The 19,257-nt window shown below is 48.4% G+C and overlaps 1 protein-coding gene across 1 annotated transcript in view; it reads left to right on the top strand.

Moving 5' to 3' along the window:
- MOB3B (MOB kinase activator 3B) overlaps positions 1-16,950 on the top strand; it is a 114,578-nt gene extending 97,628 nt beyond the window's left edge. The window contains exon 4 of the mRNA XM_036434223.2: positions 15,640-16,950. Coding sequence (XP_036290116.1) covers positions 15,640-15,669 — 30 coding nt within the window. The 3' untranslated portion in view covers positions 15,670-16,950. The remainder of the gene's footprint in view (positions 1-15,639) is intronic.
- The last annotated feature ends 2,307 nt before the right edge of the window (positions 16,951-19,257 follow it).

Genomic DNA, 19,257 nt, shown 5'->3' with positions numbered 1-19,257 from the left:
CTCCTGGCAGCAGTTGGGAGTTGAGACCCGGGTTTCCAAAGCAAAGGAAACTGGAGCTAGGTGAACTCTTCAGAATGATAAATGATGGCAACTGAGGAGAGCAGTTGATTTTTATTTTTTATATTAATTTTTATTTGTTTTAGAGAAAGAGGAAGGGAGAAAAGGAGAAAGAGAGAGAGAAAGAGAGAGATCAGTTGCCTCTCCTATGTGCCCCAACTGGGGATCAAATCTGAAACCTAGGATGTACCGCCACCTTTTAGAGTACAGGACGATGTTCCCACTGAGCCACCCTGCCAGGCCTATTTTATTTTATTTTATTTTATTTTAAAATCTATGGCCTAACAAACTCTTTCTAGGTTTGCACTTTGCCTAAGGGCCATGGTTTTTGCACTCCCGCCTTACATGGAGCCTGAGGTGGGCAGCAGAGAGTCTGCCCATTGCAACCTGGCAGCACATCCACAGTGTCTGAGCTTCACCTGTTCTCTGTAGAGTTTTCCCTCATCTTGAGAGCCCAGAACATCCGTGAAGCGTGTGTGTGTTGGGTAGGTGTACAGGGTTTGTATGAAGCAGACAAGACAGGGGCCATGCGGTGGAGTCGATGTGGGCCCCCCACCATGCTGCTCCGTGCCCCTCACCGTTGCTGGTCTGCAGGGACACGCTGCTGCAGGCACCAGGAGACACAGAGCACGCCTGTTCCTTTGTCACTGCTGTCACGTGACACCACCGGTGTCATCGCCAGTTGGCACTGAGATTGTTGACCCTGTCGCTGCCCGGCCTGGACCAAAAGCAGCTGTTGTTATTGTATGGCTCACCCCAAACAGTGGAGCCTTCAGAAACGCCGCCACACCCCACCCTGCTCTGGGGAACACATGGTGCCGCCGTTCTCACAGCGTCCACAGGAGGGACTGCTTCTCCTTCACCTTTGGAAAGCACTGGCAAGCCGACAGGAGCCAAATAAGATGTTTGCCCACATCCAGCACGCGCTGGTTTCAGTTTTACGAGCTAATGATTGAAGAGGAAGGATTTCCATTAAGACTGGCAGGCCCTCTCATCTCTAAATTCCATTTATAATATAAGGTTTCTAGTGTGGTTTCCTCTTTTTGCAGAACTCACTCTTGCTCCGGTGTTGACAGCAGCCTTTGAACATGTGCTACAGAGGGAACTTAATAGGCGTGCACTGGAGGTGGGCTTTGTCTGTGCTGTCGCTGGTGTAAGATGTTAGTTCTAAGAGGTTCTCAGATAGTTACTTTTCATTTCGGTTTCTGTTGCCGGTGCAAGGGTGCTTGCTATTCTGCATTAAAAGAGATTCTTCTAAATGGAGGGATTCTTGTAAATGTTTTGTTTCCAATAGTGACAGTATTAACAGAGGGAAGTGATTAGTTGAACATGAATATCTTCTGGAAAGCACATGCATAAGCGTGCGCGCGCACACACACACGTACAGGCACACACATTGATGCTCATTTATTCCTGATAAAGCATCAAATCTCTCAAAATCCCTTCTCTGAAAGTTTTCATTTTTTATTTTGTTAATGGAATTATATGTAAAAATTGTCTTCCTGGAAGCTTTTGAAATTGTTTTTTCCAAAACTGATATTTATGGGGCCTTTATTGCTGTTGTCATTTCCTTAAATTTGACTTTGAATTGTGATAAAACACATACAACATAAAATTTATCATCCTGTCTTTCAGTGTACAGTGCAGGGGCATTAAGCAAACTCACATGGTTGTGCAACTCTTACCACCACCATCCATCTGCAGAACTCTTCATCAATAAGCACAATTGTTTTTAAATTTTTTTTCCATATGTGAGTCAAGTCTTTAGGATGTGCAGCTGGAAATGGGCAACAAGAAGTATAAACGAAAAGCAAACCTGCTCTTATTTCTCTTCGACTGAAACAGGACTGCCACCCACTGTCAATAGGCTGGACAAAGTCCCTCTACTGTTGAGAGCAAAACACATTGTTGCAACACAGCACATAATGACCTCTATCGCTAAAAAGCCCAAAATTGCAGCTTCAAAACAAAATATCAGTAAAGAGTGAGGAAGGAGCCCCAGCAGGTGGACATTGCGTTAGCCCTATGACACGTCCCCTTTATGCACATTGTTTTTATGGTTCTCTAGTTGGGACTCTGAGTGTAAGCAAGAAGGGCTTGCCTCCTCTGCATTCTGAAAGCCTCCAAAGTGCAGTGTGAAGGGATGCTGGCAGTTTCCTCCACTCCTGCTTTACTCGTGTTTCCTTACGATGCAGCATCACCGCTCTCCAAGGATACAAGAAATGTTGGATTACTCATGGTCAGGTTGATTTTGGAAAGGCAGTTATAACCACGGGCTCTGAGCCCACAGAGTCACACCCCTCTTGGTGTCTGCAGGCTGCAGAGCGGGCTCAACACACGTTTTCTGTAAAAATTCCGATGCTAAATGCTTTGGCTTGTGGGCCACTCCTGCTCTCAGTCAACTCCTCAATTCCGCCATTGGACTGGGAAAGCAGCCATACACAAGATCAGCAAATGGGTATGTCTGTGATCCAGTATACAACTTTATTTAAAAAAAAACAAAAAACCACAAAGCTTGAAATGTGAATGTAAATATACAGTATCCGTGTGTAATGATATATGACTCTTCCTTTGATTTTTTTCAACAATTTGAAAATGTAAAGAACATTCGTAACTTATGAGCCATACAGAACATGTGTGGACTGAAGGGGGGTCCATGGGCTGCGATTTTGGGGTCCTTGATGCTGAGGAAGTGCCGATCCCAAGGCCCATTGGCTAGATCTGAATGACATTCACATTTTCTCTCTGTCGAGCAGTAACCGACCCTCACCTCTGCAAGTTCCAGCTTCTCCACAGGAGAAGGTTAATGACACTCAGGGAGGTGACGTATGTGACAGAGTGGGACACAAAATGGTTATCGCCCCTAAAGCTCTGGGGGAGGGTCCGTTTCTCTCCATGGAAGCCTGGGAACAGGTTTCAAAAGGTGGCAGTCAAACTCCTAGCGACAGAACTTATTTTATTAAAATGCAAGTACAGTTTGCTTCATGTTTGCATACTCCATCAACATCATCCTTTGTTCCTATCAAAGGCACGAGGCTGCCAAGAAACTACCTACATTACAGGCTCACCGAGGAAGAAAAAAACCTCCGTGTGTTTTCGTCAGCCACACAATAGAGGTCTTATTGAGTGATGGCCAGCTTCGTCCCGCGGTGAGTTCAGCCTGGCTGACCGGTTTCTATGGAATTCTCTGTCCTCCCGAGGGAGGTAGATTCTTCCTCCAGGGACCCGTGCCCGGAAAGTTCACGGCTTACCCAAATAACGAATCAGGCTTCTTCAGGACTTCTTGAATGTCATTAAGAGTTGGATCCATTAAGCTTCCTTCAGAATAAATGAAAGCCTGTGCCTGCAGCCTCACCTAGAGTGGAACTCAGCTTCACCAGCCAGTGCCCCGGGAGAGGCCCCGTGACCAGGGCCAACGGCAGAATCCCATACCCTGTCCTCCCACATCTCGTCTTTAAAGAACTGGGCAACCCTACGGGGGCCCCTGGCCACGTTCAAATCTGTTACATCTTGCTGAGGGAATGGATGCGTTTGGTCACCCATGCTCACCCCCGAACAAGGAGCATCTCCCAGAAACCGATCCAGCGGTGCTGACAAGTGCAGGGTGTGGGAGGAGGGAGGCAGGGGAGATGGGCCCGCAGAGCAAGGAAGGAGGAGGGAGGAGCAGCTGCCAGCCCTAGGGCTGGGTCTGCACCCCGCTGTGATACAGACACATCCCTTTGAGCAGAAATCAGGTGGGACCCCAGCACTGCCACAGGCAGGAGTTTCCAGAGCCCCAGTGAGGAGGCTGGCTTGGGGGAGGGTGTACAGACGGGTCTGCAGAGTAAGTCTGGACGTGACAAAGCACAGACAGGGGCACTGTGCAGCTGTGGGGAGGAGATCTTGAAAAATGCAAGGATGATGAAACGCTCTGATTCAGGCTCTGGCTTCCATGGTGCGCGGTGAGGTTAGATGAGAGGGTTTCAAAAATGTGCAAATCTGCCTTTCCAGGAACCAATGTAAATCAAGGAACCGAGTCTGTTTACACAGAGTGGCTTATTTTTAAGGCTCTCGGGATCTGGGGAGAGAAGAGCAGTGTGATTCGTGTATCGCCTGAGTAAATATTCTCTGTGGGTGGCAGGTCTGTGTGTTTATCCATCCCCGCAGACGTGCACATGTCCTCGGGGCATGCAGCTCTGTGCACAGGTTCACACCCCCCACTGGGAGTGCCCCAGGGTCAGCAACGCGGGCTGCTGTTTAGGAACAGAATTCATCAAATAAATACCAGTTTTTCCCAAAGAGGAGGAAGGGCCAGCCTGCCAGGCTTTCTATTTTTATTCCTTTTGGCTTGTCTGCCGCCCATGTCCCTCACGGAAAGCAGGAAGGACTGTTTTCATTCCTGCGTGCTGGTTGGCTCCCACATGTCCTTTACATTGGGAGGAATTTTTTAAAAAATGTTTGTCGTTTGGCTGCCCTGCCTGCCTCACAGGGATTCAGGCCGTGGGATGCTGGCAAGGAGAGGCAGCGGCCCCAGCTGTGGCCGCCCACAAACGGCTCCTGGCTCCGAGGCTGAGCCCAGCACCTGCGGGTGTGGATGGCTATCTCGTGGGCATGATGCCAGGGCACTCATTAGGAAGACAGGGTGTCACATCCCAACCTTGGCTACCCTAACCTTTGACCCCGGTGCTTAACCTCAGGCGTTTCATCTGAAAATGAGGATCAAACCCCTCAGGAGGTAAGGCAGGGGGAGGACCAGATGAAATAAGGGATGCACAGCGGTGAGCACGGGGCCTGGCCCGTGGGGAAGTGCAGGAGTGGCGGGGGGAGCACAGCACACCTTCCTGGATTATTTAAGGCTTTGCACCATGGCCCCATCTTCTTTATTCCGTTTGTGTGGAATAAATAACTTGGTGAGTGAGTGAATGAATGAATTTTTCACTCACCAAGTTATTTATACGCATAAAGCCTTGCTCCAAAATTCATTCCAAGTGGCTGGTGTCGGCCTCCTACCAGAATTCATTCTCCCAATTCCCTTTGAGCAAATGCAGCCACATTAAGAAAAATAGTGCTGCCGAGACCGGTTTGGTTTGGCTCAATGGATAGAGCGTCGGCTTGGGGACTGAAGGGACCCGGATTCGATTCCGGTCAAGGGCATGTACCTTGGTTGCGGGCATATCCCCAGTAGGGGGTGTGCAAGAGGCGGCTGATCGATGACTCTCTCTCATCGATGTTTCTAATTCTCTATCTCTCTCTCTTCCTCTCTGTACAAAGTCAATAAAATATATTAAAAAAAGAAAAAAGAAAAATAGTGCTAAAAACTGCTCTGGGCACCTGCCCTGGGCTTGAGCCACTTCCTCCTTGCTTCAAAGGCTCTGATGGCAGGAACAAAGTGCTCTGAGCCCTAGGACCCGTGGTCCGCAAACCGGCTCTTTGGCCCCTTGAGTGTGGCTCTTCCACAAAATACCACGGCCTGGGCGAGACTATTTGGAAGAAAGTGGCGTTAGAAGAAGTTTAAGTTTAAAAAACTTGGCTCTCAAAAGAAATTTCAATCGTCATCCTCTTGATATTTGGCTCTGTTGACTAGTGAGTTTGCCTACCACTGCCCTATTGGGAAAGAAAGCAGGACATACTCTCCCAGGCTGGCTTAGGGAACTGCCACCTTCCACAGGGCCAGGAACCCGCTGGGAAAGGTGCGGTCCCTCGGAGGAGGTGGAACTGGGCTGGTGCCCCTGGAGAAGGCACCGAGTGACCCTGTCACAGGCCTGGGCACAGCAGTCCTTCTCTCTGGGCCTTCGCTGTGTATGGAATGAGGGCTCCCAAGAAAGTCCTGCCCCAGTGCATCCCTCCACCCAAATATTTGCCTAACCAGGGGATGGGGAGAGGGCGGGGCCCTTCCTCAGCATTTGGGAGGGAGCTCTGCCCTTAGGTGGACAGCTATGGTCCTGACACCCAGCCTCCCCTCACCGCCCCTCTCCCCCATTCCCCTGTGCCCAAGGGCAGGTGGGATGTTTAGTATTTGTTTGTTTGTTTTCGATTTTTCCCTCCCAGGGATTTCCCTGCAGCAAGCAGCCTGGTGTTTTTCCAGGGCTGTCTCTTAAAGGGGACCCTGCCCTTCAGAGCAGAACCACGTCCCTGTCTGAGGGACAGCTAGCTGTCAGGCCGCATTTTCAGTGGCAGGCTCTGGGGCCGATCCTTTCTCTGAGTCACTGTCTGGCATCTCGGCAGCAGGTAATCCTCAGAGCCGTGCCAGCAGGGCATGGATGGATGAGCAGGTGCCTTCTGGGCAGGGGGAGGGAAGGGGACTCTCCCTGCGGAAGAAACAGCGCAGACACAGAAGCAAGCAAGCAAGACATGTGCAAGGCAGGCCTGAGAAGCTTGCAGCCCCTTGAACTTGCTGGGCCTTTACCTGGAGGGAGGTGGAGGTGAGTGGGAGGTGGAGGTGAGTGGGAATGAGTTGTATGCCTCTGGCTTTCAGCAGCTCCTTTCCAGATGCTGGGTTGATACCAGCAGGGATTAGAGAGGGTAGACCTTTGACCTTGGAGTCAGTAGGCAGCCTGGTATTACAGGGAATGCCGAGTCCTTCAAATGAAGGATTGGGAGACAACCGCTGATTTTGATTCTTATCAAATACCTTAACACAATGTCATCTTCACTCTCTGTATCTGTAGCTCCTAAAACCACATCTGCCCATTCCTAGAATTCTTTTTTTTTCTTCTTGACAATTTTTTAAAAAAATCTGACAACAAAAACCAACAAGTAGGACTCCATTAAACTATGAAGTGTCTGCACAGCAAAGAAAACCATCGACAAAATGAAAGGCAACCTACTGAATGGGGAAAACTATCTGCGAAGCATATATCTGATAAGAGGCTGATATCCAAAATACACAGAGCATTTATATAACTCCATAGCAAAAATAAGCAACTCATTTACAAATGGGTAGAGCATCTGAATCGACATTTTCCCCAAAGAAGACATACAGGTACATGAGAAGATCCTCAGCATCACCAACCATCAGAGAAATTCAAATCAAAATCACCATAAGCCCCAGCTGGTTTTGGCTCAGTGGATAGAGCATCGGCCTATGGACTGAAGGGTCCCGCCTGGTCAAGGGCATATGCCCAGGTTGCAGGCTCCATCCATTCCTGGAATTCTTGACACCAGGATGTCATGCTGCTCAAAGTGTTCTGATGCCTGAAGAAACCTCACTGAACCTTGCCCGGGTCTATACTCAGGAATTACCTCAGACCCATCTACACGGCTTAACTATGGTGTCATCCCTTGCTAATGTCGACTTGCATTTTTTTCTGCTTCTCAGTGTGGGGGAGGAAGAAACTCAGGTTCTTTTGGCTGGTCTAATGATCAAATAGTCATCATAGTCATGAGACAGATTAGCAAGAGAAAAAGGCCAAATTTAATTACATATATGTGCATGGGGAGCCCCAACCATGATTTAGAGACCCCACATGCATGAGAGGTTCAAAAACAGAAAGGAAACATGGGAACAGAAGACTTGCTGAGCTAGGGGTGAGGTAAGGTACATGGAGGGCTCCAGAGGGTCATTGTAGGATGCTAAGAAGAGAGCTGTTTAGTCATTAGAAGTGTGTCCTGCCCCATAGAGAGGTCGGTTAGAAGAGGTTATTGCTGATAATGTCTTCCTATTGGACAAGGCCCCTAATTCAAGTTCTTCTAGGAAGCGAAGGGAGGGGCAGAAGGTCCTCTTCAGCCTGAAGCCAAAGTGGCGTTTAGCTCATCACAAGCCACATACCACTGAGGCATACCTTGGAGTGATTCTTACTGACCTGACAGTTTCAAAGGGACTTGCTTTTGCCACCAGTGAGTTAGATCTCTAGATCTCGGTAAGGAAATAGCCTCATACCAGCTCAGCCCCCAGTGTGGAATGTGGCCTCAGGGAGACGGGTATGGGCAGGGGCTGAGACCCCGGAGGTGTGAGGGGATTGGCTGGTTCTGATTAAATCTTGGCAGTGACATCACTAGCACAGTTGTTTGGATGTAAAAGGGAAGGGGCGGGGGGGGGGGGGGGGGCGACTCCTGAGAAAAATAGAATTTCTCGTGTCAACATGTTCGATCCACACAATCTTAGGGAAGGGAAACCGTAGTCAATAACAAAATAAACCAATGGAGAATACAGATACAAATTGGTGGTTTTAAAGTCTCTTAAGAAATGGAATTTATAGGATGGAAGGTGCACAGAAAACAATCTTTCTGACCTGTGAACCCACCCCCCTCCCCCCCTCCCCAACACACACACACACAAAGGACCTAACTGTGCTGTCCAGCGATGAAAACCTTCCTGATAATAGGGCTTTGCTATTACCTACACCCCAACCCCAGCCCAAGCAGAAACGTCCCAGTGTTTCTTACGGGATTTCAAAGGGACCTTCCCAAGTCTCTGTCAGCGCGGAGACTGGTGGCTGATGCCAGGCGAGGCGTGGCCATGCTCTGGTCTGAGGCTGAGCTGCTGATCGGTGGGCAAGGAAGCACTTTATAAAAAGAGCACCGGCCTGCTGAAACCGGTTTGGCTCAGTGGTAGAGCGTCGGTCTGCAGACTGAAAGGTCCCAGGTTCGATTCCGGTGAAGGGCATGTACATTGGTTGCGGGCACATCCCCGGTAGGGAGTGTGCAGGAGGCAGCTGGTCGATGTTTCTCTCTCATCATTCTCTCTCATCGACGTCTCTAGCTCTCTATCTCTCTCCCTTCCTCTCTGTAAAAACTCAATAAAATATTTTTATTAAAAAAAATATTTTTATTAAAAAAAAAAAGAGCACTGGCCTGGTGACTCCCCGTTTTTCTCTTGTCTCTTCAGCAGCAGTCACCTTCACATATTACCTATAAACGTGCTGACAAAGAGCCCTTCCTGGAGAAAGCGTGTGTTTATGTGTGTGTGCTGACACTCAGCTAACATGAGGTGAGCTGAGAGGCAATCCACTTCCCTCTTAGGGCCAACCTTCCATTAGGTTGAGTGCCTCAAACTGCCCAGTTTTAAGCCATTGATTTTTCTCCTGGGGGCTGCTGGAGGAGAATCTCATTTACATAAACTTCTTTTTCACAGAAGTTCAGCAGGGCTCTCATTCTCCGAACCTTCCACCCCTCCCCCTTCCAGCATTTCTTTATTTCCAATATTTCTCCTTTCTCCTCCTCATTTCTCAGAATTAGCAGAAAGTTGGTGAATTTAAAAAAAAAGAAAAGAAAAGAAAAGAAATGGGCTGGGACTCGGTTTGAAGACTGTGGGCAGCCGTTGAAGGAGTGCAGGTGAAGGGGAGCCTCTCGGGGGAAGGACTGTACTTGACTCTCACTGAGCCAGCTCTAAGAAAGACTTGTTCCCACTCTTGCATCTCTCAAATCAGCCTGAGGGTAGAGTTCAAGACCAGGGGTCCTGTCTCTGCCACCTTTTAGCTGTGCAGTCTCAGGCAGGTCGTTGGCTCTCTCGGTCCGAGTTTTCACGTCTCTAAAATGAAGAGGTTGGACTGGATGATATCTGTGTTCTTCCAGCTTTAACAGAGTCTATGATTCCATCATTTTGTCATTGTTTTGGAAGTTTATTTTATAGTTTTTAATGTCAACTTGTTAAAGTTGCTTGCTAGCACAATAACCTACACCCAAAGACATCATTTATTTGTCTGTTTCATGTAAAAACAAGGTAACTGAAATATGTGATGTAGTGCAGTGATTTTCAACCCAGTGCTGCAAGAACTCTCAAACACGCAGCCCCCGACTCTTCATAGCAGCGCTGGCCTCTGCCCCCTTAGATGGCAGATGAAAAATGGCAACAGGCAGCACAGCAGTAGACATCCCGTGTGAATGAATCAAAATTATACTAATTACAGGATATATGGCTTGATCCAGTTATGTTGTGCTCATATATTGTTTGTACTTTTTCCCAAAAATAATTGGATCAAACCATGCACAGGCAGTCCTTGTGATATGTCAGACTTGACATATGCTGTTTCATGGTTTCATCGCCATCTCCCATTTATTTATTAAAAAAAAAAAAGTTCCGTCATTTTGACATATGTACATATGTGCTTCATGTTTCTTATTATTTACTTATCACAATTCAAGGTCAGGAATTGTTATCTTTCTATTATTTTATTTTTTTACTGTGTCACTTCATTACTCCTGGGCATATGCTCCATGTGAGTGATGCAGGTGGGTTCCAGCTAACGGAGAAAATCGCGTTACATCGCCGTAGGAACAGATCTCCGACGTAACCCAAAGACCTACTGTACAGGAATACTGTTATATGAGGACCAACATATCCCACATCATACTCTCCTATACAACAAGGTTTTAAAGGTCTTCTCCGTTTCGGGCAAAAATAGGTGCTGCAGCCCACTGCTGCTGGAGAGGGTGTGACGGGAGTGTGGGAGCAGTGATGGGGAGCCCAGGCAGGGGGCCACGGAGTCCTCCTGGGAGCTGACAGTTGAGTCTTGAAGGGAGTCAAGTTTGCCAGCTTGGGAGAGCTGTGAGCATCCCTCCAGGGGTGCAGCCTTCAGCAGATAGTTCAAAATGGTTGAATATAATACAGAGTAAAGGTTCAAGGCCACAATGTATAGATCTGTGGTCGGCAAACTCATTAGTCAACAGAGCCAAATATCAGCAGTCCAATGATTGAAATTTCTTTTGAGGGCCCAATTTTTTTTAAACTTAAACTTCTTCTAATGCCACTTCTTCAAAATAGACTCGGCCAAGGCCTTGGTATTTTGTGGAAGAGCCACACTTAAGGTGCCAAAGAGCCGCATGTGGCTCACAAGCCACAGTTTGCCGACCACGGGGATAGGCAACAAGTTCAAGCCTCGGATTAATGAGCGGGCACGTGCAAATCCCATCTTGGAGGGCAAAGCCCTCCCAGCACAGTTATCGCCAAGGGCTGTGGTTGTAAGCTTGACCTTATGGTATTTACCTGTGGTCCCCTGTGCTGAGTAACGTGGACTTGATAGAGTTCATGCGCATGTACTTGAGTGGATTAGAACATTGTTAACATCTTGACCAGGCCCCTTCCTTTGCCTTGTGGAATCTGGCTATAAAATAAAGATACAGTTTTAAGGCTGTGGTGCTGTTGCTAGCTCTCCATCAGAGAGACCCATCCCACTTAGACCCAGCTTTTTTTCTCTTGTCTGTCTTTTCTCCATCCTTCACCACCTCCTCTCAGGCTCACCAAACCTCGCTGAGCTGGCTCGGCACAGAGAGCAGAAAGCTTCTCCCAGAACAAGCAGCCTTTGAGAAGCTACTGAAAGCCTTGCTAGGCCATGGCCTGATGGAGACCAGGGAGGACCCCAGTGGGTGTGGGAGTGGGTGGGGTCCACTCCATAGTAGGTGAAGGGTGGGGGAGGTCCCTGTTATAAACTGCATTGCTTGCCAGGGAGTGGAGTGGGAAATTGCTTCTGTTGATAGTGGGGAACCAGGGACTTGGTAGAATCAATAGTTCCTGACATGAAAGCAAGTGTTACTGAATGAGGAAAGCCCAAACCCAGCTTTACTCTTTTCTTATGGATAGATTTAAAAAAAAATAATAAAAATAAAAATCTACTACTTTAGCCCTGGCCAGTTTGGCTTCATGGACAGAGTGTTGGCCCTTGGACTGAAAGGTCCTAGATTCGACTCCAGTCAATGGCACATAACAATGCAGGCTGGATCCCTGGCCCTAATTGGGGCGCGCGTGGGAGGCAATCAATAGATGAATCTCTAACATCGATGTTTCTCTCTGTCTCTCCCCCTCCCTTCCACTCCCAAGTTTCTATCACTGTTTCCAGAGTTCTGTCTCTTTAAGAATATGAGGAGGCACCCCAGGGGGCAGCTTCTCTCCTGCATTTGGTGCTGCAGGGTGTCCTGGCTTTTCACAGACCAGCTCAAGGGCTCTGGATAAGCCCCCCCATGTCCCCTCTTCTGCAGTGTCGTTGTTTGTTTCCCTACTTCTAATGCCCGCGGTCTTTAGTGGAGTAAATGTTTGAGTATTTGCCATTGCAGCTGCAATTCAAAGTGGCAGGAGTCAGGTGATGAAAACACATCTCTGGCATTTTGAGAATTCAGGAATGTCTGTGGCCATCTGTGATTACTATATATATATATATATATATATATATATGTCAGCATTAAATCAATATCATCTGAATGCACATTCATAGGAACATCTGGCCTTTGCCCTCAACCCTGAGTTCGAATCCCACCCTTGCCACTTCCTGTGTGACTTTGATAAATTGCTCACAGCAAATTCAATTCCAGATCATCCTTATTTACCTTCCTTCCTCACAATAGACGCCCAGGTCCTCATTTGAACCATTGTGAATTGCCCTGTCCCCCTCCCCGCTGTCCCCATGCAGCCAGGTCCCTCTGTCCAGCCACAGCATCTGCAGGTGGCCAGCAGGCTCCACCTCAGCTCTCTCCCCCACTGTTCTCCAGCCCCTCCCCTCCCCGCTCAGGCTGCTCCCCCGCTACACTGTGGGGTTCCCTGTGGGAACATATCAGCGAAGCAGTCTCAAGCCCCACCCCCAGCACCAGTGTCTGCGGCCACGCTTGTGCTCCCCCGGGGACCAGGAGAGGGCATTCATGTGGGCTGAGCCCACCCATCTGTTAATGCTTTTACTCTGCCAGTCACCTCCTCAGGTGACACCATTCGATTGTACTTACTTAAAAAGTATGTTTATTGATTTCAGAGAGGAAGGGAGAGGGAGAGATAGAAACATCAACGATGATGAGAGAACCATTGATCGGCTGCCTCCTGTATTCCCCCTACTGGGGATTGAGCCCACAACTCAGGCATGGGCCCTGACCGGAAAATGTGATCTCCTGGTTCATAGGTCAACGCTCACTGGCCCAGCAACACTATTCCATTTTAAATGAGGAAGCTGAAGGCCCTTTGCTTACTTGCTTGAAGAAATTTTTATTAAATGACAATTGCCAGGAGCTGGGATACAGCAACAAACAGCAGACACAGCCTCGTCCTTCACTCTTCGTGGCACTTACAGGATCAGATGGCATAAATTCAGGAATCAGGGATGAAAAAAATAATAGACTATGTGAGGAAGGACACTATGAAAGGCGGGGCTGTCTCGGAGGTTAGAGGAGGCACCCTAGAAAGAGGCATTTCAGCCAAGACTCGAAGGCACAGAGTGATCACACAAGGGTAGTGAGTGCAGGTGCAGAAGTGGTAACTAAATGTGGGTGAAAGAGGTGGCCAGTTCAATTCCTGGTCAGGGCACATGCCTGGATTGCAGGCTCAATCCCCAGTGTGGGCGTGCAGGAGGCAGCCAATCGATGTTCCTCATTGATGTTTCTATCTCTCCCTCTCCATCACTCTCTAAAAACCAATATGAACATGTTTTTAAAAATTGTAAATGTGGGTGAATTCAGTTCTACCATGCCTCATGGCCTCCCTTCCTCTAAATATTTGCATGCATGTCATTGAATTTTTTTTTAATTGTATAAGTCCTCACCCAAGAATATGCCCCATTAATTTTAGCAAGAAAAGAAAAGAAAGGGAGAGAGAGAAACATCAATTGGTTGCCTCCTGCACACACCCCAACCCAGGAATCAAACCTGAAACCTGGGTATGTGCCCTGACCTGGAATTAAACCCACAACCTTTCAGTGTACGGGACAATGCTCCAACTAACTGAGCCACACTGCCGGGAAGGTTATTATAGTTTAGCATGTGATCTATAGCTCTTTCTCCCACTAGACCATAGCTCCTCCCAAAGCAACCTCATCTCCCACACACCTGCTACACAGTACAAGAAATAGGCCTAAGTAGATGCTCATTTAATTTTTCCATTTATGTATCTGTATGGAATTGCATGCATTTAATAATCTTGTAAGGGTGCTAAATTCTTCTGTGTACTAGTGTGTCCTGTTATTTCTTTAACCAACACATTGTTATGTTTTCCAAGGGTCTCTGAGCACCTAGACACACCCATGCTCAAGCTCCTTTTACTCCTGTTTTATAGCCTGGGGTGATCCAGGGCCTGAGTGCAAGGGGTGTAGCATCTGGCATCAGTTCTGCAGCAGGTGGGACTGGGATGCAGCTCCTCCATCTGTTAGAAATGACATTGAATGAATCCTGCCAAATGCTTCCAGGCCCTGGGTGAGGACAGTGTGTGCCTGGCACGGTGCAGAGTGAGGAATACATGGTGGAAGCACATGTGCGATCCAATGAGATTTTCTTTTCCTGACACTCAGCCGCTCACAGTGGGGAAGGCCCCTAGTCCGTGCACACACACAGAATATGTGGCAGCTCAGTGCGTGCAGGATTCCAGGTGGGTATAAGCGGAGGGAGTGGCTAGCTTCACAGCGGGTCAGGGGGAGTGTAGGAAGGTGTGCCAGGCAGTGAGTTTCTCTTGCTGATTGGCAAGAATTATGTCAATTAGCCAAGGAAAGAGGGCAGGATGTGGTAGGAGCAGGCACAGACAAGAGGCTCAGCCTGTGCAGAGGCCCAGAGAATGAGAACGGCTGGCACCTTTAGCCCCTGGACATGCCCACGAGAGCCAGCCGGGTGGTGGGTGGGTGAAAGGCAAGGTGGTTGGTTGAAGGTCAGACCCATCGGTATAGTCTTCATTTCCATTAAGAAATGTCTTCCCGCCGAAACTGGTTTGGCTCAGTGGTAGAGCGTCGATCTGCAGACTGAAAGGTCCCAGGTTAGATTCCGGTCAAGGGCATGTACATTGGTTGCGGGCACATCCCCGGTAGGGGGTGTGCAAGAGGCAGCTGGTCGATGTTTCTTTCTCATCAACGTTTCTAGCTCTCTATCCCTCTCTCCTCCTCTCTGAAAAAATCAATAAAATATATTTTAAAAAAAAGAAAGAAAGAAATGTCTTCCCTCCTGCTTTTCTTGACTTGTGCCAACTTAGACTGTCCTTCCTTTTTTTCATCTCTGATGGAAACGTGGGTAAAGAGAAGTTATTCTCCAAGAAACACGGCAGTAAAAACCCAAGATCCTCTCCATCTGTAAGTGATACTCACTGCCTGATGGCAAGACACCTGGGAGTGGCAGGGTCTGGGGTAACCTGGAAAGCATGTCCTGCCTCTGAAGGGGCAGCTGGAGGTAAACGGTCTTGCAATATTTCAGAAAAAGCAGGCAACCTGGATTGTCAGCAAGTTAGCTGTGTTTTTAAAAATGCTTTGATTTAGCCCTAATTGGTTTAGCTCAGTGGATAGAGCGCCAACCTGTGGACTCAAGGGTCCGAAGTTCGATTCTGATCAAGGGCATGTACCTTGGTTGCTGGCACATCCCCAGGAGGGGGTGTGCAGAAGGCAGCTGATTGATGTTTCTCTCTCATTGATGTTTCTAACTATCCCTCCCCCTTCCTCTCTTTAAAAAATTGATAAAATATATTTAAAAAAAAAAAAAGGAAATCCTTGACATGAGCCTTAGTGATGACAGAATAATATATTTTTTAAATGCTTTGATTTAAAAAACAAAAAACAAAAACACACGAAACAGAAGACATCTGCAAGCCAAGCCTTATTCCTGGGCCATGCTTGCAGCGTCTTGCTCAAAGGCTCCAGAGGTCACGAGGGCATGTCAGACCCTTCCACCAGCCACTGCTCTGCTCTCACTTCCCTAACCGTGCTTCTCCCTGCTTTCCAGAAGGAGATGACCAGCCGGATGTGTCACTAGCGCCCCGCCCTCCCCTGCGCAAGAAAGAGGGAAGCTGCTCGGTCCTGGAGGCCCAGGTGGGCGGCAGGAGACCTCGGCTGAGATGGAGCTCGGACTTCCAGGAGCCGGCGAGGCGGAAACCGGGGTGACTCCTCCCGGAGAGACATGCCCCTCACTTCCTGCGTCTTCACCCTGAGTGCTGCTAGCCTCGTCCTGTGGACCTGGCCGCCCACGGGACGCGAGAGAAGGACCCCCAGCCCATCGTCCGCAGGAAGCCTCTGCGCCCACGCTGGGCGGATCCGGGCTGTGAGACTGAGACACTGTGTGCTTTCCCGCCTCGGTCTTGTCCGACCTTCCTGTGCGTGTTTTCTAAGTCCCGGGTGCATTCGGATCTCTGGATGCCCTGTGAGTCTGAAACAAGCCTTCTTCCCATTAGAGTCCCTGCAAATCCCCACCGGGCTCCTGTGGTCTGACTGTGCGCAGGGCTGTGGGGCTGGAGACCAGAGGCCCGAGCAGCATCCACACCTTCTCCCCAACAGGCAGTGTATCAGGGACACCCCCTGCAGGGTCTGCACACTTACCGACAGGGAAGAGCCTGGTTTCCAGGCACCCGCTCACCCTGAACCGAATGTGTTTTATCACCACGCCGTTCCTTGTTTCTCCCAGAAGAGAGCAAGGGGAGGGGGGGTAAATGACCAGGGATGGTCTGCAGAAGCCCTGAGCCAGATTAGTGCCGTGTTTGTTCTTCACTGGGGAGGAGAGCGGGGAGTCATGGCTGTCGCTGCTGACACCAAATTGCGGAAAGAAACAACCAAAGTACAATTGGCTGCTGGCGCATGGAGCTCAGACTCCGGGTCACTGCCCGGGGACCTCCCTGGCAGGCCCTCTGAGCGTCTGGGCCCGGCCATGCCCGCTTCCTCTCCCTGCACACTCTCCCGCCTCTGCTGTATGACAGGATGGCCTGAACTAATTTCTGCCCCAATGATTGTGCCACGGTTGTCAAGGTAACCGTGGAGCAGCAGCAAAACACTTCCTTCCTCCACCCTGCCCAAGTTCTCCATCTCCGTGGGGAGGATAACCACTGTGTTATCCGCTTCCTGCCTGTGGAAGCCCCGGGTAGTCTCCCTGCCCTGGTTCATTCACCACCAGCCGAGGCCCCGGTGCCTGTGACTCAGTGGTAATGACACTTCCAGTGAATTGAATATGGCAAGTTTTGAATATGGCAAAATGGCCCTTGGTGGAGGGAAGTAGACACGAATGTACTAGTGCATTTTAATGTAGTACCGATTAAAGGAGAACTAAACCACTCTGGTTTCTGTTTCGTTGTACATAACGCAGTAAAGCCATTCGTGGTGGCCACAGGAGCCCAAGAGCATAAAATCGTTCTTTGTCCAGACCAGGGGTCGGCAAACTGCGGCTCAGGAGCCACGTGCGGCTCTTTGGCCCCTGGAGTGTGGCTCTTCCACAAAATACTACGTGTAGGCATGGACATACAGTGCGATTGAAACTTCGTAGCCCATGCGCAGAAGTCGGTTTTCGGCCTGGGCGAGTCTATTTTGAAGAAGTGGCGTTAGAACACTCAAGGGGCTGAAGAGTTGCATATGGCTCTTGGGCCGAGGTTTGGTGACCACTGGTCCAAACTAAGCAAGGGCCGACTGTCTGGGCTTACCGTCTGGGCTCGGTGGCATTCTGCATTGACCCAGCCCAACCCTGACTTCGCTCTCGTCCACATTGTCTCATGGGATCCAAATGCTGCTACCTCTCTCCGTATGGCTGTGCTCTGGTCAGCAAAAATCACTGTCCTTTTATTTTTGAGAGAAGACAGGCAGAGATGTGTTAGCTTTGTTTTTAGATCCAGAGAAGCAGGAACAAGAGCCCCCGCAAGACCACACACAGCAAGTGCGGCGGGATGCACGCTGGGACAGAGAATGACCTCGGAGCGGCTCGGACGCCTGCACCTGGGACAACCCCGGGGGCTCTGCATTGAACACGGACTGCGTTCCCGCATCTCCGTCACCTAGGATGCTGGACTCTGGAGACATTTGTTATTCATTCTTCTTAAGGTTGTTTCTGTTCACTGTTGGTGCATCTGAAATTTCCATTCCGTTTAAAACTCCAAATATTTTTTCCAGCTCCGTGGAACAGATTCCTCCTGGCTATCCTGCTAACTGCGCTAATCAACTCCTCTAGAATACGCGGTGGCACACAGCTCTTGTTTTTAACTACAGAATATCTTTATTCCCACAGAACCTTGTTTGGCAGATTCTAAAGAAAATCATTACGGGAGGGCTTTTGTTTTGTGTTTTATCTTTTTGGCTCGACCACCTCACAAGTATGCCCTATTATGAACTCAGGACCCCTCAGGCATCCCTGACTCTGGGCCTAAGACTGACCCCTGGCTTCTTCTTCTGAACCTGCTGGCTTTCCACCTCCCACTCTCTTTTCATTGAATACATGTAGCCACTCCTCTTCTTTCTTTCTGAGAAGCTTCAGAAAGGAAAGATTCTAATGAACATCCATAGACCTTTCTGTCACAGGCATCAATTGTTAGCATTTTTTTTCAGTGGTTAACATTTCCGTATGTTCTTTCCCTCTCTGTAAATATACATTCTTATGGATAAACCATGTCAAAACACACTGCAGACATTATAAAACTTTAAAATACTTTATCACTTGTCACTACCTTAAGGAAGATCCAAAGACCACATAGAATAAGTAAAAACATAGCAGATGAGAGCTTTGGCTGCATCCCCGTTCATATTTGAAGACCATTACTAATGGCCCTTCAGCTTTTTCCCCTGAGCCAGCTCTCGTGGGCAGGATTCTCTTAGAAGACTGTTGCTCCTCACTAAGCATTGTGTAGTCCAGGCGAAGCCTTCTCAAAGCTCTCCCTGTCCCTGTGCGTTAGGATGGAGCCCAGAGTGAACATGTAAAAAATCAGTGCATGTTTCCTACAAACTATAGTGTGCCTTAGTTAAATCCGGCTTGATTTTTAAACATTTATGAAATGTCTGATCTGTTTGCCCACACTAAATCATCATCTACATTATATTCACCCATTTTGATGTAACTTCTTGAGTTTTGTTTGTTTTAAACACCTCTTTAATTGGCAGAGTAGAAAGGGACTTGGATAGAGTTCTCACCGTTTTGTGGTGATTTACGCCAATCCGTCCACCTGGTGACCAGTGGAAGCACGGCACTTCCTGTGGCCCCTCGTCTTACATCACACCCACACCCCTTGAGCATCGCACGGTGAGGAAAGAAATACTGTGGGAAAGGCATGGCCACAGCTCAGAGGAGCGTGCGAAAGGGTCAGATGTGTCCCTTGGGTAATCCTGATGTCATTTGTTCTTGGGTCATTTTGGTCCTTGATGAATTAGATGATTCTCTTAGAATTATACAAAGTGTGTTTTGGGAAGAATAGATTTTTTCCCCCTGCTTTAAAAAATTATATCAACAATAAAACAAAACAAACAAAAAAAAGCATATCTCTTTACAGCAGGGTATTTCTTTCTGGGCAGTTATTAATTCTGGGTCAAAAGTTTTCAATGAGTAAATAAGAGTTTGTATAACTTTTAGAATGGAAGAGTCCAGTTCCAGTCTGACAAT

This window comes from Pipistrellus kuhlii, unplaced genomic scaffold, assembly GCF_014108245.1.
Source record: "Pipistrellus kuhlii isolate mPipKuh1 unplaced genomic scaffold, mPipKuh1.p scaffold_m20_p_12, whole genome shotgun sequence".
Taxonomy (NCBI): Eukaryota; Metazoa; Chordata; class Mammalia; order Chiroptera; family Vespertilionidae; genus Pipistrellus; species Pipistrellus kuhlii.
The sequence above is the reverse complement of the archived record's forward strand: the minus strand, read 5'-3'. Positions and strand labels throughout refer to the sequence as shown.